Here is a 25,832-nt window from a genome sequence, read left to right on the forward strand (position 1 = left end):
TCCTTGATTAGCAAATCATAATTCATGGCTGTCATCCAAGCTAAAATCTATCAGCCATTAAAAAAATATTAACGAATGTTAACATATAAAGTTAATGATCAAATTTATAAGTAGGCCAATTTTACCAATTTGATTATCCATTTACTCCACTTGTATCCTTCTACATGAACACAGCAAAGCATTCTTTAAGTGCTCTGACAAAGAGGAATAGAAAGTGTAAGATGAAAATAATTAAACAGGGTGAGTAAAGAATGTGAAAACCTCTCCCATGTTTTTTTTTTTTTTTTTTTTACATACAGTGAATCAGTTTCGTGATCTATACTAGAGCTAATGGAGCAAGACTATAACTATTTTACCCCTGACTGCACAACCCCACGTCACGTCACTTACACACAGAGGAATGCTGGTGTGATCTTGGTGGATACGTGTGTGCTGTCTGGTTTTGTCTGTTGATCCAGACAGTGTATGAAGGGGGTGTATATCTGTCCATACAGACGGACAGACACAGACAGGTCAACATGAGTCACCTGACTGTATGGGACAGGAATGACACACACACAGGGACATTTCGGTTAAGGACTTTAAAGGGCAAACCTAAACTGCCTCAAATGGCAAGCTGTTAGTGGTGGCACAACAACTAATGCTTTCAAACACTCCCACACATTTCTAAGGTGGCTCACTCATTTGTGCACAAACACAAGGTTAACAAAAGATTTGGATTCAAGCATCACACCCATGATTTGAAATGAGCTGTAATCACCAGCTGTACTTTAATCGACTAATTTAATTTAAAACTAAGTCAATGCTATAATACTTTGACCCTTCAAAACCATTCGTAGTCTGATTTTCTTTCCTTCAGTGCAACCAGTATAGTCAAACATGCAATGAACTGGTTCTTTTTGTTGAATCAAAAACATTTAATGCAACAGGTGTAGTTAAATATCAAAGAATAAACCCTTTTTTTGTTGTTGTTGACTCAAAAACATTTCCAGCAACCAGTGCAATTCAATTCATGAAGACATGACTCTCTTGAACCAGTTCTTTTTGTTGATTTAAATATTTTTCATCCAACCAGTAATGTCCAATTCATTAAGAAATTATGCTTATGAATTGGTGGTTCTCGTTGAAAAAAATAAAAAAATTAATTCAGTGTCATCAGTTTAGTCCAATTCATAAACAAAGAACTTTTATGCTGACTCAAAAACCTTCTGCACAACCAATGTTGTCTAATTAAATTAATGTTTTCTGTTTTTTGAGTTAGTCCTTTTAATTAATCATTCAAAACTCGTTTGAATAGTTTAGACATAACTAAAATAAAGAGCTGGCAAATCAAAATCAAATTGTTATCGATACCCTACTCTAGGGAGTAAATATTATCATTTTAGGTAAACTACATCTTTTATTTCTACCACATTAACTGTTTTCAGTAAACAGAAAATGCATGGAAAACTTGTTGCTTCACTTTCCAGCTAAGGGCCAAATGTGTGAACTACATAAAATGCTAAATATCTCCTCTGCGTTTCCTCTGGCACCTCACTAACCCCGGCTCCCTGTTTGTGTCTGTTCACATCACATTTCCTTCACAGCCAAACAGATTACAACCATTAATTGCCACGAGGAGCAAACAGTCAAGACGCTTCCAGCAGAAATCCATCAACGTGTCAGAGTTACTCAAGCGCTCTTGACTGAGGGAAGCAGAAATTTCACTGCCTAATGGATCTAATGGAACAGATACAATTCGAAAATAACGTTTTTAACGGAACTTATTCACCGAGCCTGGAAACCGGCCTATTAGCAGAGGGAGACTGAACAAATTACCTCGAGTCTAGCAGAAATATTTTCACACTGAGACAATGGCAAGGACTATGACAATTATGACATGACAAATAATTTCTGTTGCTTTTCGTGATTGATAATTATTCAAAGCATCCCACGCAGGGGTGCGAACTAAAAAAGAGAATGCTGGGACGAGGCATGAAATGTCATGACTTCTCAAATCACAGAATCAATGTGCCTCGGGGTGACAGTAACCTGTGTTTGCTGTCTGTATATTTCCCAACAAACCACAGACTCAAACATTATAACACACAGGTGAAGAAAGATGACTAATTAGCTCAACTCGAAGTGGGGACAGACCTGTCACAACATGTAACAAAACATTAATAATTAGTGTTTTTAATTAGGCAGGAAGTTAATCTCCAGTAGAAAGTTGCCAGAGAGCATAGAGATCAACTATTTGAAATAAATAACCTTTCACTTAAAACCGTTTTTAATTCATTTGAACAGATGGACACATCTTGTTTGAGCTCTTTGTAAGTGCGTTTGTTTGCAGACCTAGCATTGATTTAAACAATTACATACCGCACGCAGACATGAAACACTAAAATCGCATCCTGCCAGCATTGTGTCGACTGCACAAGCATAGGTCACCGCAAGCTTACATTACACAATTGTGCTTTTACTTCCATGGCTTGTCTGAAATCAGACAAACACAGAGACGCAGACGGACTGTCTATTCTTACCCCTGTGTGATGGGCCGACTCGTACAAGTCAGACAATGGGTAGTCATCTGCCCCAACATGCCCCTTTTTGTGGCCTAAAAATATGACTTTTGAATCTGCCTAATAAAAAGCACCTCAGTCATCAGTGTCTGTTATAGTGAATTATAAATAGGTAGTTATAGTTATTACAAGTAGTGTGCATTGCATAATTTTTGGAAGAACTGAGTTTATATTGTCATGATAAAATGTGGGATTGATTTTTCCATAATGGAAACATGCAGTGCTATCTTAGATTCTGGCCAAAGGAAACATCTTAGGAGGCAGAATAATTAATGTGCCTATTTTTGTTTCAGAAACGAGACCTTAAAATGCTGCCTATGAAGAGAGCTCATCTTGGACCTCACCTCATCTTTGATGTCTTCTTGCTGCTGTGCTGTGAAGATCTCCATGGCTCCCATGAGTCTCATCATAAGCTCATCCACTGTTGTGTTGCCTTCATCACACAAACAGAAACACAACAACAATCAAACTGGAGCAGACATATCTAATTTTGCAGTTCTTCATACTTTGAGATGCATGCAAAATGTTCCAAATGGAAAATGATTGCATACAGTATGACATGAGACACATTCATCTACAATACATTTTTTATTTTATTTTGTTTTGGGTTTTTTTAACTATCCCAATTACTATGAATTATTAGCATTAATGCAAATCAATGATAAAAAGAAATTCGGCAGACATTTATTAATTTGTTTAAAGATTAAATAATTTAAGTATTTATGTTTTTATTAACAATTTAATTATGCATATAAAAATTTAAATATTTATTTAAATGTATTTTAAGTAATTCGACCCTCCAGAGACTAAATTGAGCATAATATTAACCTAAAAGTTTTACAATTTTTAAATAAATAATAAACATTAAGATAATAACTGAGCTATGCACAAATTCTTGATCACTCAAGCGCAAGTTCAAGGCCACTCAAGCGCTGCTATTATTAAACCAAAGGTTTTCTGAAATTCTGAAAGGTAATCTTTCAATTCTACCTCAAATAGTTATGTTGACAGATTTTCTGGTAGTACCAAGTAAGTTTAATTAACTGAAGAAGTGTTATCTAAAATTTTATTTGAAGTTCACTTAGATATATATTTTACCTTGAATGACATTTAAAACTTCATTTGATGTCCGTTTGCCCATGACAATTAAAAGTAATGGGAACTGGTCAGTCTTGTACGTCCGAATGGTCTGTGCAACAACACTGCCAAAGTGCCTTGTACACATCGTGAGAAGTCTAGAAAGAGAGTGAGAGAAAAGAAAGAGAGCCAGTCATTTAAGTGGACAGTGGACAGCCAGCCAGTGAAACTCCCCTGAACAATCACTGAACTTAATAAGAGTACACCGCTCATCATATTAACAGACTTTAAAACCAATTCTGCTCTCCGCTCAGAGGATGGTCCTTCTCCAAACACTCCCCCGGTCTGAATTAGTATTCATCCCTCGCTGCACAGAATTTGATAGGGCAGAGAGGATTTCTTATTCCATTACAAAGACAGAACTTTAAATTAACGTTTCGCTGAAGGAAAAGGGTAGCAGGCAGACTCCGAGAGCTCACAGTAAATGTCATAATATTAATGAACTGCTATAGAGCGAATGCAAATATAGATTAGCTTCTCTCTTCTTATAATAACATCGGCTTTAATAACTGGAAAGTAAAATAGAGGAGAGATGGAACACACTAGAATGAGGGGCCAAGACCAAGATTTTTTCACACCATTATCAGATATATATATATATATATAAATTGCATCATGAGTGAGCACTTTTTGGACTCTGGGTATATTCAGACAAGCATACTGTATTTATTAAATACATTCCAATAATATTATTGTTATAATATTGCACTCATCCTTGACTCTTTTTATTACTTGCAATTACTAGAGTTAGTTAAGTTAAAGTTGAGACACAACGTGGTTATTTAGCATTTTTATACAAATAATGTTAGACAATATAGCGTACTGCAATTGAATATTCCCTTTATTTCATATACATTTAGAAAACAAGGAAGTGAAAACTAGTGAAAATAAGAATGAGAAGAGTGAGAAAGTTGTATTTAGTTAGCGTACTAAAAACAGAGTGGTTACATGGTTAACTAACAGGACAACAGGCGATCTATCTTCTGTGTAATTTGTACATATCTTTAGATTCTACAGAGCAATTTCACTGCCAAAAAAATATTAAAAAAATAAAAAAAATCTAACATCATACAAATAACACTTGTGTTTCCAGAGGTCCCATCAGGCATTGCAGTTGGCAGTTCATTGTCAGATCAGTGATGCGTAAAGAAATCTTGAAGAATGTTCAGAGTTTTCAAAGGACCTCAGGGGAGTTATTTTTGATTTTCTAGTTAGTAACACCAGGTGTTTCAAGCCTCTCGTCAAGGAGGGCTTTGTAATTGGAGTGACATGCTCTCATCTCCTTCTCAACCCTTGCCCAAGTCACACACTCTTGAGTGTGTGAACCGTAATATTTCCCCATCGCCTGAACCGACAGAGGTGTGGCACAGTATCAGACCATCTGCTGGAACCACAGGGCGTGCACTGCTCTATGACTGTTTCCCTGAGAAAACTGTTTCTCGATCACAATGATCATGATACTCAAACTATGCATTGATTTTCAATGACACAACTGCACAGTAAAAACAGACAACTAAATTCAAAAATGTTTCCTGGAGTTTTTAAATACTCTTGTTTATTTACATCATATTAATATAGATTTTTTTTTGACAATGTCTTCAGTGTAAGTCTACCAGAATTTTTTTTTTTATCATCCATAATGAAAATTCTCCAATAGCCCATCCGTCTACTAAAAGTCAAATGATTTAAGGTATAATTTACACCTGCTGCAAAACTGAAAAATCCATTTTATATTTTGAACTGGGGATTTTGTTATATTGCTGGGAAAATAGCCTTGTGCACATATCTTCGACATCTCCAGTTTGAGTCCTGTTTCTTTCCTGATCCCTCTCTCCTAACATATCCTGCCTTTCTCAATGGTTCTTTATATAAATGCAAAAAAAGGGATGATCAATTGTAGCAATAACGCTTTAAATAGTATCATATGGCTATAATGATCTATAATGATTAAGGTGATTCAGGACACAACTGAATTTAATGAAATACTTCCTCCAATGTATCTCACAGATCAGAAAAAGGATGTGAAGAAACTGATGTGGCTGTTGGAAAAAAAAAAATATATAATTGCTATTATTAAGATTTTTTACCATGGTCAATAAATCAACTATATGAATCATCAGGATTTAATGGATTCAAGAAAAAAAAAAACTTTGGCTGTGTTAAAAATGGTATACTTGCTTACTGCCCAGTACACAGTTGTATACTGCCTACTATTTTTTTAAGAATAGTGTGTGAAACAGTATACAATAAGCAACAAATGTTTCAGAGTAGTGTGCTTAAGTGTTGTGATGACAAAACTTTCATTCAGCACAGCTGCTGAGGTTGTTACCTCACAAAAAAATGACTAACCTCTCTTTTTACAAAGGCTTGTTAATTAAGGATTCATAATAGTAAACAATGCTATATTGCCCAATTGAACTCATTTCATAATTAATGGACTTTACATACTGAGCAGAACTAATAATAATTGTGTAAATAGTAGTTAGGTGGTAGATAGTAATATTTCAGCACTGCAGTACATAATAAAATAGTATGCAATAACATGGTGTGTTTAAATTATCATACATAAAAATCTTATTAAATGATTCCAACTTAATTGGGACAAAAACCTCCCTATACCTATACTGCTAACCACCTAATAACACTGTATTATTAATGAGACCTTTTATTTCCAATTTTCAAATATTTCCTTTATTTTTATTGAAAATAAATGCCTTTTTGATCTGATATGTGGTGGGGAAAGGAGTAGTCTAGAACAAGCTTTGGTAAAGGGTGTCCTCGAACTCGGGTCGCTCGTTTCAAAATCTTTCATCACACGTCTTTTATCTGCTGCGCTACTGATATTACAGATGAATGGGCATCTTTGGGCAAGAGTAGTATGATAGCATGGCATTGCGAACACAGCATTTGTATCAGCTAGATACAAACCATTCCACCATCAAGTTTTTCTTACCTGTACCAGTAACAAAGAGCACCTGTAGCACCTGTGGGTGCTAATTACATTCACTCTAATTACATTTGGGCTCTGGATTAATGCACAATCATGCTGAAAGTCTGTGTGATCAGTGTCAGTGATTAGCGATTCACAGGCTTCATTCACAGAGTTGGCTTTGAGAAACACTGCCAGTCACCGTCCACAATCACCAATCAGTCAGGCCTGGCTTGGGAGCGTGAGAATGAGGTGTGTATGTGTGTATGAGTATGTCAGCGTATAAGGATGTGGGATTGTGTGCCTCTCTCTCTCTGTTCCCATTATGAATAGCCCCAGATGTTGTCCGCCTTTAATCTGTGGTAGAAAGACTCAGCTGGGGCAAAAAGCAGAAGGGGAGGGAGAGGGGTATAGAGGCAAGGCTGGACTGAAGGAGCCCCTGCAGAAGCAGGTCACTAGCTGGTATTTCTCTCCCTGTCCACTCCGGAGGGAGGCCTTTAGGGTGAAGCCTACTGGAAGGAAAAGTAGAGGCCTGCTCAGAAGCAAAGCCTGCTGGGACCAATCAAGAATCCATCTGCTGCCTGACCAGCTTCTCTTCTTTTTTCTCTCTCTATTCGTTTCCTTTTCTGACCTTACATTTTTTATTTTGCATGTTCCTTTTCTACCTGAAGCAATCTGGGATCTTCGTACAGTTTACTCAACAGCACATTTGAAACAGGGAAAACAGATATATTTTTGCAATCTTGCAATACTGTTTTGGGCATAAGTTACGAATACTTCTGAGGTTCAAAAGTTGCATTTGCCCAGCAACAAAATGTAAAATCTCTGTAATTGGCATCCTGAAATGAAGACATTCTGAGGAGTGTGCTCTATGATGGCTGTGTGTCTAACTGACCCTTTAGCGGGGCAGATTAGTGCAGATTGCCCTACCGGGGCCTCAGTGAGCAAACACAACATCTTTTGTTAAAGTCCTCTATGAGGAGAGAGAGTCAGAAGAGGAGAGGGGGGAAGGGAGGAATGCCTCTCATTAAGAGATCATCCATTTTGAGTGTGAAAATGTTTCCGATCCCCACCGTTCTGGATGGTTTGACTGCCATTGTGAGTGCATGCGATGAGAGAGATGAAAGGAAGGAACATGCTTAACAGTGTTACCTGGCTTTATTAGCTTCTTTAGTAACGTCCCAGGCCCATGTGATGAAGTTCTGGCTGAGATATGACACTATGGTGTCTGCGCACATCATCTGAGAGCAGAACACATTACTGAGGACACTCTCGTCATTGTGGAGGTAGATGGCCAGCAGTTTTCTCTGAATGACAGAAGCACAACATATACAAACTGTTATATGCATCATATGAACTGAGATTATGGATATGATTCAAATTCATCTCTATGCTTATGGTTCCTTGACAATTCATTTAATATTGATGTTTTAGTGATATGAAAAGAAAATGTGAAAAACAGAGTCTGGAGTCAAATGAAGACATCATTACAGAATAAATAAAACAAATCAGATTAACATTTAAAAAAATAATTCCAAATAGGTTCTAACGCCACACAGGTTATTCCATCCCCAACATCTAATTTGCAGAACAATCATGAAAATAAAATATAACAAACCTGTTATAATAATATAATAACAATGTAATATTTTATAGATATATTTGTGTTATAGATGTGTAGCTGGTGTAAGTGGTATTTATGTATATGTACACTTGTGGTCAGAAATGTACATCTTGCAGAATTTGCAAAATGTTATTAATTTTATCAAAATAATTTGGATGTAAACTTCTGAAAAACAACTCTATACACGCACACACAAACACAATCACTAAAAAATAAAAAATAAAAAATTCCAAACCATTCAAATATCTGCACTGAATAAAAAGAAACATTCACCCATTTATAAATGAATACCCACGCAAGTTATTCCATTTCCACATCCAATTTTCAGAAAAAAACTACAACATGAAAACTGAAGCCTCAATGGCCAATTCACTACCTGTGAAGCCAGAACCCATCTAATCTCGGCTCACTGATCCTCCATCAGACTTTCTGAGAGCTTTAAAGCCACTAATGCTTCACCAGGGTCCACGGGTAGAAAAAGACAGCAAGTGCCCTCCCTGCTAACCCTGAGCAAAGCAAACATCCAAACCAAATCAAACTGATGCAGGCTAAATCAAACTTTCTCTGAAAAACAAAAACCCAACAAATCGCTTTATTTGTTTTGCATCAAATGCCAGTGCCCTCCTTCCATCACAGCAGGCTAGAACAGGACAGCATCACTGATGTCAACCACATCCAAATCCACAGATATTTATGTCGTCAGATGAACGGCACTCGCTTGCATAACCCAGCAACTAATAAAAAAATAAATAAAAAAATAACACACATGGACACCGCCACAAACATGAAAGGTTTCACCAGACAAGGAAGGGGAATAAAAACCCACCGAATTACAGAACAACTCTGAACGTTTCCTACAGCTCTGACCTCCGACGGTTCGTTGAATACAGCAGGAGGTATTTCTCAACAGTCCAACGGCGGAAAAACAGAAAGCAAAGCGGTGAGGAAAGTGAAGAAGGGAGTGAACGGAGGAAAGTTGGGCTCTACAGAGGTGTGTATGTAGGGAGCGCTGGTGTGTTTGCACAGTAATTAAAGCTCTCGAATGAGCTGCACGGCCCCTGGCGGGAGAGAGCTCAGGCCTCTTTCACGAACCCGATTCAAGGCCCTGAAAAGATTAAACACTCATGCTGGGTAGACAAGCAAATGGGTCCTGGAGAAAGGGCGAGATTTTACTAGTCAAAAACTAGAAGGGGGTGGATGAAAACGAGACATGAACTTTTCCACTCCTCTCTTGTAGTCTGTCCTAAAACTGACATGGCTGTTTCAGCACTGGCTGAGCGTATTCGCTTCGAGCTGCAAAAACGTTTTGACCTTTTGAGGCCTCTTAGATTTCACTGAAAAGGTGGGGAGAAGCTACTCTCGCTAATAACAGTCTTTGGTCAGCTCCCTCGTTTCACGCCCCTCCATTACCCACAGTCACTTCTCTCTACTTTCATCCCATTGTTTTCTCTTCCTTTCTTTGCCTCGTTTTTGTGGGGCTTTTCTTAGCCTGCAGAAATCAGCGCTGAGTCCAAATTACTGGGTCTGTTCTGGGGAAGAAACTGACCCAAAAGCTCTTTCTGTCACCTTGAGCGGTCCCCCACCTGCTCAGGTCGAGAATCCTGAAATGGTGAGGAGGAAAGGGTAAAGACGCGAGAGAAACATGGGAGGAGAGAAAGCTGATCTGTCCTGTGAGTGGGACAGTACTAACTTTCACACAGTTGTCTGAAAATGAGGAATTCCCAGGCTAACTTTGGACATGTGAGTCAGTGTTGCAGCACGACTACAAAGCATGTTTATCTGCTAAATGACGGCCTATTCACACCAAGCATCACAGCATGAAAAACATGAATGAAACAATGTACCACTTTGTAGTCCTTTACACAAATCAGTCATTATTTATTCAGATACAAGTCATTTGAAAAATATATATATCATTCAGATATTGAAATTTGGAGGACGATATGAAAATGTAATTCAAAAAGACGCATTTTTCAAATTGTGTGTCATTTAGTTGCATCAAACCTGATGTGAACATGCCTTGCAATTAAATTTAGGACATGCTAACCACCTTGAACAAAGCATTTGAAATTAGTAAAAGTGTCTAACAAATGTACAAAATACTGTTTGAAATGTAGCATTCCACCATGCACTAAGCAGGCAGTGTTTCCAGCATTAATTTGACTATAAAAACTGAAGCGAAATGCTATGAAGCACAAATCAAATCAAAGCAAGACACATTTAAACATTTAAAGTCAGCATGAAATGAAAATGTGATCTTTTTGTGAATGATTCATCCAAGCAGGTTTCATTTTTTAAAGTTCGCAATTTTTGAATCAAACAAAAGGAACAACTTGATCTTCCAGTTAAAAGACTGTTTTCACCATCCATTAAATATTTAATACAATGAATTTCAAGCTTGTATTTAGATCTGCCTTCATTCAATCAACAACCAAAGAACAGAACCAAGTCAACTAAATTTCTTCTTTTTTAATAATCTACTTCACTTGGATGTACATCACAATGCAGTCTACTTCTACTTCCATTACACTGTGAATTTATTAATTAATGCGTTATCAATAGAGATTTTGGACCAATGAGATTTCACTGTGGGCGAAGCTACCAGAAACAGAAATAAAGCGAGTGCCAAAATGTCCTTCTATTGATACTAACATCACGTTATTTCTTAAGATGTAAACAAAAAAACACACAAAAAAACATTTCGTTTTTACTCAGTGCAGTGGATGGCTGCATAAAAGCTTGAGACTACTCTTTCTTATGAGTTTTTTTCTATTAGAGTGGTCATATTTTTTGTTTTATGATTCAGTGAAATAAAAGCATTGATTAGTCTCAGTTGAATCCAAGAATAAGGCTGATTTTGACCCTTTGGAGAACTGCTAGTTGGTCAAACTCGGCACTGACTTATCATAAGTTTATGCAACTGGCCCCAATAGGACTCCTGGAGTCTGGTCACACTTCTACTGACTGAAAAAAATCTAGATTTTCCTCAAATTATCGCCACCTGCTCAACTGTGAGAGTAATGCTAGTTACACAGACGATCATCTTGTAAAAGTATTGTGAAAGGATGTTTTTAATTACAGGCAATGTGTATGTGCTGGAAGGAGGGAGAGATGGTGAAAGTGATCATCCTCTTTTGCCTATAGGAAAGCAAACAATGGGAAATGAGGAGTTCATATTACTGCTCTCTCTTGACCTGTAGTGGACTGCTTTAACAGATGGCACTTACAATACTACAAGAGATTCTCCCACAAAAACTGAACAATAATCTAGTAATAATAATAATAATCTTGTTGCATAATTAGAGTTTAGCTTTAAGAGCTGCGTGCCTTGTATATGTAATACAACTCTTAAAGGGCCAGTCCACCCAGAAATGAAGATTCTGTCATTATTTAGTCACCCACATGTCACTCCAAAACCCAAATGACTTAATTTCTTAAAAAATAAAAATAAATAAAAAAATCTTAAGTTTTGAAAAGGATGCAAAGGCACCATAAAAGTATAATAAATGTGATTCACATGACTTAAGAACTATATTCCAAGTCATCTGATTGCTATGAAACAAACAGAATAATATGAAGGTCATTATTATTTATTCAGTTATAACAGCGATTTTAATCTTCCTCTCCAGTGTGCTGTGAAACATTAGGATCATTTGCCTCACAAGAAGGATTCGCTCATGAATCAGGCATTTTTACTTTTCCTGTGGATGTGCACGACTGACACATCAATAAATTATTTTGATCAATGTATATAGACAAGAGTCCATTTACATCATTCCTCCTGTTGGAACAGCACTGTTAAGAACAAGTCTTTCTGGTGTCAGAAAACTCATCTCTCTCTATCTCTTTTCTTGCGGACCGGAAAATCACTTTGTCACGGAGGCTCCTCTATGAAGCTCATGCATGAAAAAGCCATGAAGGGCGTGAAGAAGCTATGAATTTTGATGGCTGTCTTTATGCGGGTGGCAGAGGAGGGTTAGCGTGATTAGCTGGATGTTAAGGGGATTTGTGATGAGGCCTGTGATGGGTGGCCTGACTCAAGGGTCTTCCACTGATCCTCCAGAGGACCTCCAGCATTTTCATTAAGGATGGATTGGGAGCATCTCCCACTCCAGAAACACTTCATCACATGTAGTGTTTTACTTAGTGATTAGCCTCTCAGGTCTATGAGAGAGGGGCACAAGTGCCCTCAAAAAAAATCCATCCCACACATGCACACGTGTACAAATGTTTGAAGCCATGGTTAAACAACCTAAACTTAACGAGAAGACCGTCTGACTGACAGGAGGTGAGCACAGTGGTTTGAGCAATGGCCTGAGTAGTTTGAAATGGGTTTCTTGAATGCATACCTTTGAGATCCCTATTTTACTGGTCTTTGTTTTCGCAGTTCTATATGGTGATGTTGACATGCAGAAACTTCATCAGTGTTTCCCATTAACGGTCTAGACTTTTGCGGCCTGCCACAATCTAATCTTTCCTAGCACACTTCTGTATTGGAAATGAAAATATTTTGTACACTTTTGGTAATAAAATAACACGTTGAACTTTTTCTTTGACAATGGATGTGTCAATGATACCAAAATAAAGTAATTTAATTAAATATATAGTCTGTTGCACAGCACGTTTGAAAGAGCTCGTGTTCGCGTTCTGATTTTTTTACTTCACAGAGCATGTGCTGTGAGTTTCACATGCATTTGGGAATGCAACTGACACCAGTTATGCATTACTTTCACATTTGAATAATTTACAACATATCTGTGGTCATATGATTAAAGCATTTCACAAAACTGGCTAACAGCGGTGTTTAAACCTGTACGCTTTACATTTATTTTACAGTGTAGCTTTATTACAATAGTACTATATTATTGTCTTATGGATAATAATAATAATAATGAAAGTATTATTATTATATTATAATTGTTTGGCTTCCACTTTAATGTTTTTTTGTTCTATTTAATTTGGACACTAAAAATTAGTTGGCACACTTAATTTTAAACTCTCAAAGTGTACCAGATTGAGGCACTAAAATTCAAAATAGACAAAAATGTTAAACCGGGGGTGGCATCCCCTAGGTGCATCCCCCCATATTCTACAATCCTATGGGAAACACGTTACGTCATAATTAACTAATACCACAATGTAGTGTTTAACGTAAAATACGCTAAAAATATTTCATAAGTCATTTGGGACTTTGCTGTACCGGAACAACATTTCAGTTGACGCCGATTCATTTTTAGAAATATCTATTCATCTTTCATAATTTTTAATCAAAAGTACTTTTTAATGACGCATAGCTTAAATAAGTCCTGTTAAATCCTTCCCAAAGATAAATCCTCTGGCTGACGCCCAAAAGGAGAACAACCACAGAGCAACTGCCAATGGCATACTAGAGAAGCACACATGGATAAAAGAGTGAAAAAGTGTGACCCGTGAAGAAAAACACTGACTGTCTGCAAGATAGGAGCACAGAAGGTCATCTCTTCTTCTTACATTAGTTTGTTTTTACTGACACACTGAACTGTCTCCTCGGGGGACAGCGGCGGCCATATTGTGCCTGTGCTGAGGAGAGGAGGAGATCAGCTGGGCTGCAGGCAGGAAGCCATTCCAGCCCGCTCCTCATGCTCAAAAACCCCCTGAACATCTTGCTGCATCCTCCCAGTCTAATAAGACCGTAATCCACACAAGCTGTCAGTTGATACAAGCCTCCTTATGAGGACACAGCGGGAAAACCAGCGCAAAGCTGTTCTAAATAAAGCTTCAGCTGTTCAAATGGGAAACGGAAATTTGATGGGGATTTATCATGATGGGGGAGCAGTTCTGCCAATCAACCGTTTAGCGTTGTTTATATACCTGAGCATCAAAAGAAATGTTAGAGATGTGACCTGGTAGTGCACATGCTTATATGTGGGCAATGTAGGTTTCTAGAATCTGGCTCTGGTCATTTCCTGATGCCACCACCCACTGTTTTCCCAATTATTTCCAGTACCACCTCCAACTGTCACCATTAAAATAAAATAAATCACTTATAATAAAAAAATTAATTAATTAAAAAAATAGATTGAAATAAAATAATGATATAAATTACTCATTTATTAATTGGTAAATTATGGAGGTTATACTCACATCTCTGGCTTTGCCGTAAAAGGCCTCTTGAGATGCTGCTTCCAAGGAGCCGATGTAGAACACAGGATGGCAATCGCCATATCTACAAAACATACATGCACAAACTGAGCAAATATCACACACAAATAAGCAAATACTGAATATCAGAGCAGCTATTTTCAAACATTAAAAACATCTTATTCAAAACCAGCAGTGCTGAAAAAATGTTTGGTTTTCTTTAGTGAAATTGGATAAGAAATGTTACTTTGTCCAGGGATCTCACCTTCTAGAAAATTCAGCAGTAAAGTGCAGTAAGGCATCACCCTCATTTTCACTGTTCTCTGGCACTGAGGGAAGAAGTATATCAATACAGATATCCAGTAAACGGCATTCTTTCATGGTCAAACCCTGATTAAATGACACAGTATAACTTACTCATCGGTGTCTTTTGAAAACTCGAGGTTCCCATGCCAAAGACTTCAGATTCATCTACACCAAACTCAGGTGCATCCTCGAAATCATCTCCCTCACTGTCACTGACCATGTGAACATCTGTGCACTGTAACATAGACATAGAGGCAATTTCTTAAAAAAAAAAAAAAAAAAAAGGCAATTGTGTGTGACAAACCTAGAGATGCACATTATCTGTGATCAGACCAATGGAGATCATATCCAAATGAAGGAACTTGAATATTTCTAAATTAAATAAATCCTTACATTAAAAAACTTATCTCTATCTCTATCTCTCTCTCTCTCTCTCTCTAAACTGCTTCAGTGTCAACTGTGGCATAAATCCCAAGGTTAAGCTTATATATTTAAAATGATGATAATATCAAACACCTATTTTTAATAAAAAAATTTTTTTTTTTTTTTTTAATTAATAAACTGAATATTAATAATAATTCAACCATAAAAGGCCTCGTTAAGATTATATATATATATATATATATATATATATATATATATATATATATATATATATATATATATATATCAGAATGTTAAATCTAATTTCTAGCCGTAATTTCACTGAAATTATATATTTGTGTTTAGAATTGGGGAGGGGGGCAAAAGCAAAAATAAATACAAAAAATAATAACTAATATATATATATATAACAGAAATAGCTATTAGAGTGAGTCAAAAAAATGGCTATATCAGTGACTGCCCAATTACAATTCCATAAAAAAGTATAATAGTACATAAAAGAGCTTCAATTTAAATTTTACATTGGGGACCAAACCTAATATGAACGGTGCAGAGAATGTAATTGTTGTCAATCTGTTGAAAGGTTGCCATCAAACTTGAAACACGGGCAAGTCTGGCTGCAGTGTTACGCCTGGCAACTCAACAGCGATCCCTGTGCCCACTACAAATTATTTCATCAATTCAGAGCAGGACTCCATTTCTATTCCAACAACGAGTTTCTCATTAAAGATAAAAATGGCAATCATTTATCCATTTTGGCTGAACGGAGCAGTCTAATTAAAAATCCCACAAAAAACTAAAATAGCCAAAACTGGCACCACATGCTGGCTTTCCATATGTATAAAAAAAAAAAGACAGCAGAAATGAAATATATAAATGTAAACATTAAGAGAGAAACAGAACTTCTTCCTGGTTCTCCTCTACAGGTAAACGACAGCAGCTTTGATGCTGTTTGTGCATTGTATTGGTGTTGATGTGTGTTCTGCTGCACCTCATCTGTCTGTTCCACCGTGAGGGCAGGGGAAGATCTTCTGCTCACAGTCAGGTGGTGGCAGGGGTAACTGATTCCACTGGAGGCCAGAGTCATCTGTGTGAGCAAAACAATTATTTATTAGACATTTTATTGTTTTCCCAACCTTTTTGTTGCGTGTAAAACAAAACACCCCTTTCGGTTAATGGAAAAGACCACAGAGTCATCATAACTAACGTTTATCAAGTTATCATTTTGGGTTTGGAACATCCTAAGGAGCCAGCGATGATAGAATTATTGGGTGAACTATTCCTTTAAGATAGCATTTCCCAGTAAAGTTTGCAGAGACCATCGTTATTCATCTACGGTATTCATGGTTTCTCTGGCTCATGACAGAGGTACTGTGTGTTTGGCTCTCTAAAGAGCATCACATGCAGCATACGGTGAGCTGCTGGTGAAGGCCTGAGTACCTCATTAACTCTCAGGCTAGAGTGGAAATGTCAGCAGCACTCCACACTACAGGGACTCATTACAGACCAGCCCCATACACACACTCATAACTCCCACAGAGGTCTATTCTCTCGACCCTTATCTGACATTACCAATTACACACTATAATCACAGTCTGTTTTTACATATTTATTTTCAATACCTTAATGACCACAGTGGTCTATACTTTACAACAACAGTAATGATAAACATTTTTCAGCTCTTAGCCTGTATTAAACCGGTCTAAAGTAGCAAGACAGACACACAAGAAGAAATTAAGACACAAGGAGACAAAGAGAAAATTGATACCTGACTGCAGGGGGCTCTTGTGCTCTTTTACCTTCATGTGTGTTAGAGAGATTTTTTGTTCAATTCATGCTATATTTATACCAATGTATCACCAACGTAAGTTATTGGTTTTTCCATTTTTTATCTACTTATAAATTGCATCATTAGGTGAAACAAACAAATTGCACCCAATAACACCATTTACATATTACCATTTTAAGTTTAACAAATTTGAGACATATCAAGACCGATGTCCCATCTTGGTATTGATTAACAAACATAACAGATTAAGTGTAAAGAAGCTTTGGTTTAAGCTCCATGATATCCCATAATGCAACTCAGAGAGGATTTCAGAATGTCAAGTACTTTAACAGGGCGCTAACTCCCCCAAAACACACAAACACACAAGACACTCTCTCTTTCTTTGTGATGGCCCACACAGAGAGAAGAATCACAGTGTTTCTCTTCTACAAGGACTAATTAAAGACAGACTGTCTGTACAGAGAGACAATGTACAGTACTGCTGGGTGACACAAACAAAAGCACTGTCCAAACATCAGACATGTTCTTTTTGCGAGAGGATCAGAGTGAAAATGTAGAACTCACTAGGGAAGAAATCATAGGGAAGAAAGGGTAAACTGTGCCACTACTGAAGGTGCCTGTGCAGTCATAATAAAGTTTTCCATAACTCTTTATCCGACCTAAAATATTGTAATATTAATAACCATTTTTATGCAAACCTCCACATACCAGGTTAGATCATTGGTTTGGTAAAGTTGTTTAATCCTGAATAGACGTTGATATCCGAATGGGTAGTTTTGAATATTTAAGGATAGTTCACCCAAAAATGCAATTTCTGTCTTAATTTACTCAAGCTCATGTTGTTTCAAACCTATGACATTTTCATAGTTTCTGAATTCCAAGCAACCCTGATCTCTTATGAATTTTAATTTGACGACCAAAAAAAGTAATAATAATAAATAAAAAAAATACATCTACAGTATACAAAATAAAGTCATAAAGGTTTTTAATGACATTAAATAAGCAATAATTTTCATGTTTATGTGAATAATCCCTTAAATGTGCTCATAATGATTTTTTCTTTTCAGTTTAGTTCTCATAAATAGTCAGGAAAGTAAATATTACAGTACATTGTACATTTACATAGTAAATAACCGTTATCTAATAAGCAAAATCCTGTTTTCCATTATTTCACAGGAGAAGCAGGGTAGAATTAGGGCACTTAAAGTCACAGGTAAGTGGTGAAACTTCCATGTTCTGACCCTATTGTCTAATGGTATGAGTGTGTCTGGGTGCTTAGCTGTGTGCGTGTTCAGAGCCTCAGGCTACAGGGGAGAGGTCACCCCCTCATCTTTCCACACCTCCCTCCCCACCGCCAAACAAAGAACAAAATCCTCCTCTTTTGGACCCCTTTCATTAACACTTGCATTAAAGCACATAGCACTGAGCACCATGCAAAAGAGGAATTCCATTCCTTTTTCTCTGTCCTCATCTTAGGGGACTTCATCTACTATCAACTAAACAAATTTTGCTGGCTAACTTTTACTTCTCCTCTTGGATGTTTTCATCTATCTGTTGTCATTCTTCATCGCTCAGGCTGTGAAGGAGATAATTACTGCTGACAGCTGCTCTAGTCGTCCGAAAGCCCCGAGCTGCACCTTGTGTCTGCCTTCTTTGATAGATGAGGACAAGAGAGCTACAGAGCGCAGAAAAAGCGAGAGAGTGTGGAGTCCAGAAAAGAAAAGAAAAATAAGAAGCCCCACCCTAAACACCTGTTGGACTCTTTCAGGCTGGGGTTTGAAGAGGTGTCAGGCTTGATTAAGATCTAGGGTCAAATACAGTGTTTAAAATGCCCAGTGAACCTTTCAGAACTAAGCTCTTCGAGAAAAAAAAAGTGTGAATAGGCTAGGCGATGTTTTGTTTTCACCTGTTTAAGGTGTAATCTGTAACTGCTACGATTTGCCTGATGCCGCATGGCAGACAACAGCAAGATGCCTATTACAATAATAAAACGTTATAATTCTGTAGTGCAAAACTCAGGGTCACAATAGTGATACTTTAAAACTAAAATATTATTTGAAATAATAATAAAAAAAAAAATAGTAACTGACATGTCCAAACTTTAATAAAAATGAAGAAAAAAGCTAGTAATTATAAATGTATATGCATTAGATAAATAATTAACATTTATTTATTATTTTGTATTTACTTACATAAATGTGCATGCATATATGTATATACATATACTTTTATATATGGTTCAAAGATGAAAAGGGGGTTAAGCATATAAATAATAAGTGCATAGCAAGTTTTCTGTTTAATTTAATTGTAAGTTAAGTTTGTTTCTGTTTTTCAGAGCAAAAAATAAATATCATACATTTTCCCTGATTTACAGAAGACACCCACTAAAATGTAATTCAGTGTAACGTTCTTGTCAGGCATATTTACAACAAAAATCAATTTATGAAATATTAAAAGAATAATTACTTTCGCCCCAAATACTAATTAGTTGTAATTTTACATTTTTATTTAATTTACCACTATCCTTGGTTTTACCCATCTATCAGTAAGATTATTTTACTCAATTAAAACACAATAAAATGTAATATGCCTTATTCTTTTATATATTTTCATATGTACAATAATAAATAATCATGATGTTTGATTTTTTACATAAATTTTGTGTTACACTGAATGACAATGTAACATTATTTAAACCAAATTGTGACATTTTATTATCCAAAAACTTATTTGAAGCCTTAAAAGTAGACACTTTACTTACATTTAATGTTTTTTTTATAGATATTAAATCAGTTTTTCTTTTGATGCAGACATCTTAACGTCTTTGACCCATATATAACTTTAAATAATAAAAATAATAATTAAAAAATGAGTAAAGTTTATTTACAAGTGCTCTAAATTTAAATAGTTTCCAAATCTATCATGCAGTGTGAAAAACGATGATAGATCACCACTACCCACTGATAAATATGACAGTGGCATAGTCAGCAGGGTGTTGATCTAAACATGTATAGCATGCTTTATGTCAGTCGGCCCCATTAAGGCACAGGGAGTGGAGATCGACAGCAAGCTGAGGATTCTGAAGACAGAAGATTGGCAATATTAGAGTTTATATACCTCTCTCTAGAAAACTTCACCTGCAGACAGCAATCTCACAAGGGGCTCTGTATGGGCTTAGAGCTGAGCCTCGTCGCTACGGCAACCAGCGGGCCCAATAAGCCGCCTCCGCAGGTCTGTGACGCTGAAAGCCCATAACAGCCATGGGCCACGGAGACCCTCAGAGAGCAGCAGCAGTAATACATTAGCAAACACCAAGAAACACTGGATAAATGTCAGCAATTAAGGGGGAAAAGACTCTAATAAGGACGTTCCAGGAGTTGTCAATCATTCCCATAGGTGCTCCATGAGGTTGGCAGTGAAATATGAAAAGAGCTCAAAAGAGTTTTGGCTCAGGATGTGTGTGTGTGTGTGTGTGTGTGTGTGTGTGTGTGAGAAAGCGGACTCGGAGGTGGGAAATGGACCAATTAGAAGCCTAAATTAAGAGAACAAATAAAATAAACAAGAACATGAGCTACAATTTGACGCTGGGACATTTTAAATGATAGCATCAAGGGAACAGTGCAGAGTCAATCAATCTTTAACACAATTAATTTTTTTCAGATTACTAATTTTACGTAAGCCATGAAATAAATCTTCAATTGTAAAACTAAATGATGAACTGGCATTATTTACATAAATCATCGGTAATCTCCAGAACACAGTGGGATTCAACAAAATAAAATAAAAAAATGTAGTGCAGCCTAAGATCGGGGAGAAAAGATATCGAAGTTTGGGTGGTTAATGCCAAACACAGCCTGCAAACAGCAGTCCTCAAGTGGCCTGCCATATGAAGAAGCCTGTGTCAGCCCCTCAAACACACCACACGCATCCCGACTACACCCACTCAAACAAACAGGGGCTAAAACATGACTATGGTAAACAGCCTCCTTTGATTTTAGACACTGCATAGGGACGTCAAGACAACTGCTAAGATCCACCCACAGATTCAAAAGGCATAAAAAGGTACGCTGATTTTTACACTGTAATCTCTTTCTCCCTGGAGACAAATTTACAATACGAATCACAAATCCAGTTAAAACCACACTGTTTAAATGTTAACTGGTTAAACAGTTTCACTGCAAGAATGGATCAAAATCAAACCATATTTTCTTAATTTGACTCCCTGACAGTAATACAAAACAAGAATAAAGAAGATACACTGAGAGCCAAGTATATGTTCTGACTTCCCTCTGAAATGGATTAATATAAATGTCAATCCATTTCAACAGTACAAAAACCTGTCACCAGCTCCTTCAAAACTAATATGCTTAAAAGCTCGGTTGGCGAGATGTAAACTGACTACTGATCAGTTTTCCATTTTTCACCCTTATGAGGTGGAACAGAGCACAGAGAGACTTCGCCGTATATGAGCAAGCCAAGGGTAATGAAAGCATAGTGGAGTAGGCATTGACTCAGACTGCTGGTAAATGTATTTCTAAGCCTGGGCTGTCATGTTTATTGGTACAAATCCCGGGAGATGAGGGAAGGTTAATGAGATACGCGCAAAAAACGGCTTGCCTGCCATGCGTGAGCTTTGCTCAGCTAGGCATTTCAATAAGGACCGGGGGCCATTATTAAGACTGGTGCTTTAATAATATGTCCCTCCCTATAAGCCAAGACGACTTGAGGTGAAAAGCTGGTCTGTGGCCAAGTGCATGATGATGACCACACATAATCAATCAGTGCTTTGGCATTAACGGTTTAATATGCCTAAAGAGTATTCATGAGCGGTGCCCTCTTCATCAAAAAAAAAAAAAACAAGATTGTGGGTTGAGGTCTTCGGTGAGTGCACTTCAGCCCTGAAGTGGCCCGACTCAAGTGGGCAGTCTGTGGTGAGAGGGTGTAATTCAGTGACCTTGTGACTGTTGTGCTTTTTGCTAAAGGACGAAACGATCCCTCCAACCGCCCTTTTAACAATATAAGCTAAATGCAATGGGTGAAATACATGAGCACACTGAAAATAAACAATGCTGTCATTGTTAAAGAGCTCTGTGAAACACTGCTCATAAACCTACTGACAATGGAGTCACAGTCTTTTGTTCTGGTACTCTCAAATACTAAGTAGTCACAGGGTTTTATGCTTTATTTTGTTCTTTAAATAGTGGTGACCAAAACCATCTTAATAGCTTCAGAAAAAAATAAAGCGGTCAGATACATTTTACTCTTTTGAAAGATGACAATGCATATATGGAAGTTGGGGGGAGGAGGACTTTCAACACCTGAAACAAACAGTGCTCACAAAACTGGTTTATTCATCAGGCCACTCCCTTTGAAATTGTACTTGCCCTAAATTAGGCACCTGACAGCAAATGAAGACACAATGACAAGCATAGACCTAAGAAACAAATGGTTAAAAACACAAGGGCAACTTCTGTGCTTAAATGGTCAGCTGCACAATGACTAGTGATAAGTAAAGAAAAAGTTCCCATGGTTATTGTACAGATGATTATCGTGGATGTCTAAGCTGGGAGGTGGGGTTCCTCAGGGTTCGGTGTTAAGGCCCTCTCTGATCACAGTGAACGAGCCGTACTGAAAGGCTGGGAGCACAGAACAGGGCGAGAAAGGTCATTGACCCCCCACTACATGAGCTGTAATGTCCACACAGAGAGGACAAGAGAGAGGAGCTGCTGTGTGACATCTTAATTAGTACCAACATCTTACTTTCACATTGGGTGATGCTTAAAACACTTCAGAAAGAAGAAACTATTCTATTCAGTTTGTCTAAACTTCCATAAGAAACCTGTTTCTTTACACTCCTAAGGCACAATTCTTATCATGTAATTTGTCATTTTACACTGAAAGTAAAAATGCAACAATTATAGCAGTGCAGGATTTGGGGCCAGTGAGATATATATATATATATATATATATATATATATATATATATATATATATATATATATATATTAGTGACACTTCTACTAATCTTAATTTACAATTTATTCTCTATATTATAATTATTAAATCTGGGCAGTTTTTATTTAAACTGGAGCAAAAGGCATGTGCACAATTGTCACAGGATTAAAAAAAAAAAAAAAAAACTAAAAGAGAGAGTAAAAACATACCGAGTCATCTGAGGCAGAGGCAGGCCAGCCATCCCACTGTTGATGCCGCACAGGGATGTTTGTCAGGTCTGAAATGTTCCTTTTCACCTGAGATATAAACATACAAAATTAGATAACAGGTACAAGAACACAAAAAAATCCAAAAAAAGTTTATTTCACAAACAATACCAAACAACACTTTGTTTAGACACTATCAGAACACGACGTGTACCTACTAGTGTACCTACTATTTTAGCTAAGATATAAGTGACTGTGATGGGAGGGAGACAAGGCAAGTAGTGGAAAAAAGCTCCGTGTTCTAAAAAATTCCACAGATGCCTATCCTAAACCCAAAGCCAACAGCCCTTCGCTCTAAAAATGGACAGTATTTCCCTTCTGCTATTCGCCCCTATGTAACTGCACTTAATAACATTGCGTGCATTTAAACAGTTGATGCTGGCCCCTGCTCTTATGCTGCTGTTGGTTTAAAGCCCAACGCCAGGCTGATGTGCTGAGGACGGGGGTGATCAAAGCAGGCGTCACCCAAAGCTGGATGGGCCGCAGATTCTAGTGCATTATCCCCAGAGAGTGCACTACCCTGCGGCGCTAGATACAGAGGCAGAGAAAACTAGCCATTGTGGCGGAAAGCCCTCATAGCGCATGGCCAAATCCCACCGCCAGCGCACTGAGTGGACATGTATCCTCTGCCAGACTGAGGACTCGTGCCCACGGAGGCAGAAACGATGGCTTGCAAGATGCTTGTGAAAACAAAGGACATGAAGCGGGGTTGAAAGAGATTTAAGGGTTAAGAGTTCATTAACAGATACAATCATGACATTTCTGTTGACAAAATATTACCACTAACAATATGAATATTTATGGATAGAATAATACAGGGGTTGTAACCCAAAATATGCCAGCTGATTTGATTTACTTTTATATTTTTTCAAGACTTCAGAAATTAAAATGATACTTTTATGTAATTAATACTTGTCCTATGTCATATCAATAATTAAGCATATTGTTGGGCTTTTAGTTCATTATAATAATAATAACTGGATTTAATTACAAAAGCATTTGTTGACTCTTGAGCAATTTTGCTAAACTAAAAAAAAATGGTAGAAATGATTCACTCATAAATCTTACAAAAAAAATAAATAAATAGCCATTAAATTAAACATTACATTTTGAAGTAGAAAATGTTTTTACTAAAACAGTCTACTTAGTCTATTTATAACCTACAAAATGGAAAATCTGTGTTCTGAAGCAAAACAATTTAAGACCACTGCATTCATTTACAGAGGATTTTTATAAGGATGATTTAAAGGCTTTCCATATAGATAGAAAAGTTTCTTTTTTATGTTTCAGTAATATAGACATATAAAGAACCATGGCTGAAGATAGCTTCTTTACCATTTTGGTAAGGCATAGACTAAATAAAGGGAAACAAATTCAGATATTGACAACATCACCTTGGTTGGCTTAAGTCGGAGACTCTACCATCACACACACTCTCAAACATCAACAAGCCCACACACTGGGCTGTGCGTTTTTCTTATTGAAGCGAGCAAGGGTCAGCTGGGTTGGCCAATGTTATTACAGAGTGTAATATCTGTGTTTGACCAGAGGGCTACAGGGATTTGGCCGCCCAGGCCTGACCGGTAGGCTGCCGTAAACACCGGCTCTTGCCTGTAATGAACCGTTTAGGGTCAAATGGCACCACAGCCCAAGAGAAAGTAGAAAGTAACGCCATCACCAAGGGCCAGACAGAAGCATTTAGCTGCTATAACAAATCGGCCCTCTGCGAGAATCTGATATTTCCCCACTTTACTTCATTGGGTCTTTTTTATGAGCACTGCCCTACTGTCAATATACCTATACCACTCGGTACTTCAGCCAGACTTCATCCCATCTTGACAAACATCCAAAGAGAAGCTATTCACTGTTATTTGACTTCAAAACAGATTTAGCTATATTGGAAGGTGAATTCGAAATCCGCTCTTGGAGAATAAGAAAAGAAAATAGCAAATAAAACCCCACTGCAAACCTGTCAGTTGAAAAAGGATTTATCAAAGTTCATCAGAGGTGACTTGTTGGGTGAGGGGCTTTTTCTGCAACTACTGCAAATTATAAATGACTAAAAAGGAGAAAGCCCCATACTGCTGCAATATTCACAAACACTAGTGTCATTACCTATTCATGAGCTACGAATTCCTCCTCTTAGCAGTCAGGGGTCTGCAAATTAAAGCCAACATTACCCAACTAAATGAGAAAAAAATATACACGGGAAGGATAAACAAACAAATCCACCGAATAACAAGTTTATTTACCACTGATTTCCAAGAGAAAGTAAAGAGAGTTTGAAGATGTTCAGTAGCGGCTGACATTTGTTCTGCCTTGCCCAAACTGCTGCCCATAAGAAAAAATGAGGTTTGATTAAACAACGAAGGAAAAGACTCCGTCCTATTAAACCCAGTCCCGCTGACATTTCATTTTAAATGTCACAATAGAGTTTTTAGCACCGGGGAACAGACATCCACTGTTAAAAGGAAGAGGGGGAGAAAAAGAGCAGAAAATGTTGACATTATATCAGAAAATGCGGGAAGATCTCACGGATAAAGACATTTCAGCTGCCAGGATTATATTCTTAAGGACTGCATGTAACAGCGCCTTTCATTTAAAAAGGTTTTCTTTCATTTATATACGTGTGGTTGTCATAGAAGATAAATATTATATATCTTCCTCAGAACAAACAATGCCATGGTGTAAAAAAAAATCCCGCTTTAGAAGATGGACTGCACAAAATTTACAAAGATAAAGAATAGTATTTGAGAATGAG

At 37.2% G+C, this 25,832-nt stretch overlaps 1 protein-coding gene across 4 annotated transcripts in view; it reads right to left on the minus strand.

Annotated features, from left to right (window-relative positions):
• Positions 1-25,832, minus strand: part of LOC113107066 (FAS-associated factor 1-like) — a 66,376-nt gene that overhangs the window by 15,164 nt on the left and 25,380 nt on the right. For all 4 annotated transcript variants that reach the window (XM_026269233.1, XM_026269232.1, XM_026269231.1 and 1 more), the window contains exons 8-15: positions 23,015-23,101; positions 16,053-16,148; positions 14,789-14,912; positions 14,637-14,700; positions 14,375-14,456; positions 7,780-7,934; positions 3,660-3,796; positions 2,906-2,994 (exon numbers count right to left, since the gene is read on the minus strand). In XM_026269233.1, the coding sequence (XP_026125018.1) occupies positions 2,906-2,994; positions 3,660-3,796; positions 7,780-7,934; positions 14,375-14,456; positions 14,637-14,700; positions 14,789-14,912; positions 16,053-16,148; positions 23,015-23,101 (834 nt within the window). The remainder of the gene's footprint in view (positions 1-2,905; positions 2,995-3,659; positions 3,797-7,779; positions 7,935-14,374; positions 14,457-14,636; positions 14,701-14,788; positions 14,913-16,052; positions 16,149-23,014; positions 23,102-25,832) is intronic.

The sequence above is a fragment of the Carassius auratus genome, chromosome 8 (genome assembly GCF_003368295.1).
Source record: "Carassius auratus strain Wakin chromosome 8, ASM336829v1, whole genome shotgun sequence".
In the NCBI taxonomy this organism is placed as follows: domain Eukaryota; kingdom Metazoa; phylum Chordata; class Actinopteri; order Cypriniformes; family Cyprinidae; genus Carassius; species Carassius auratus.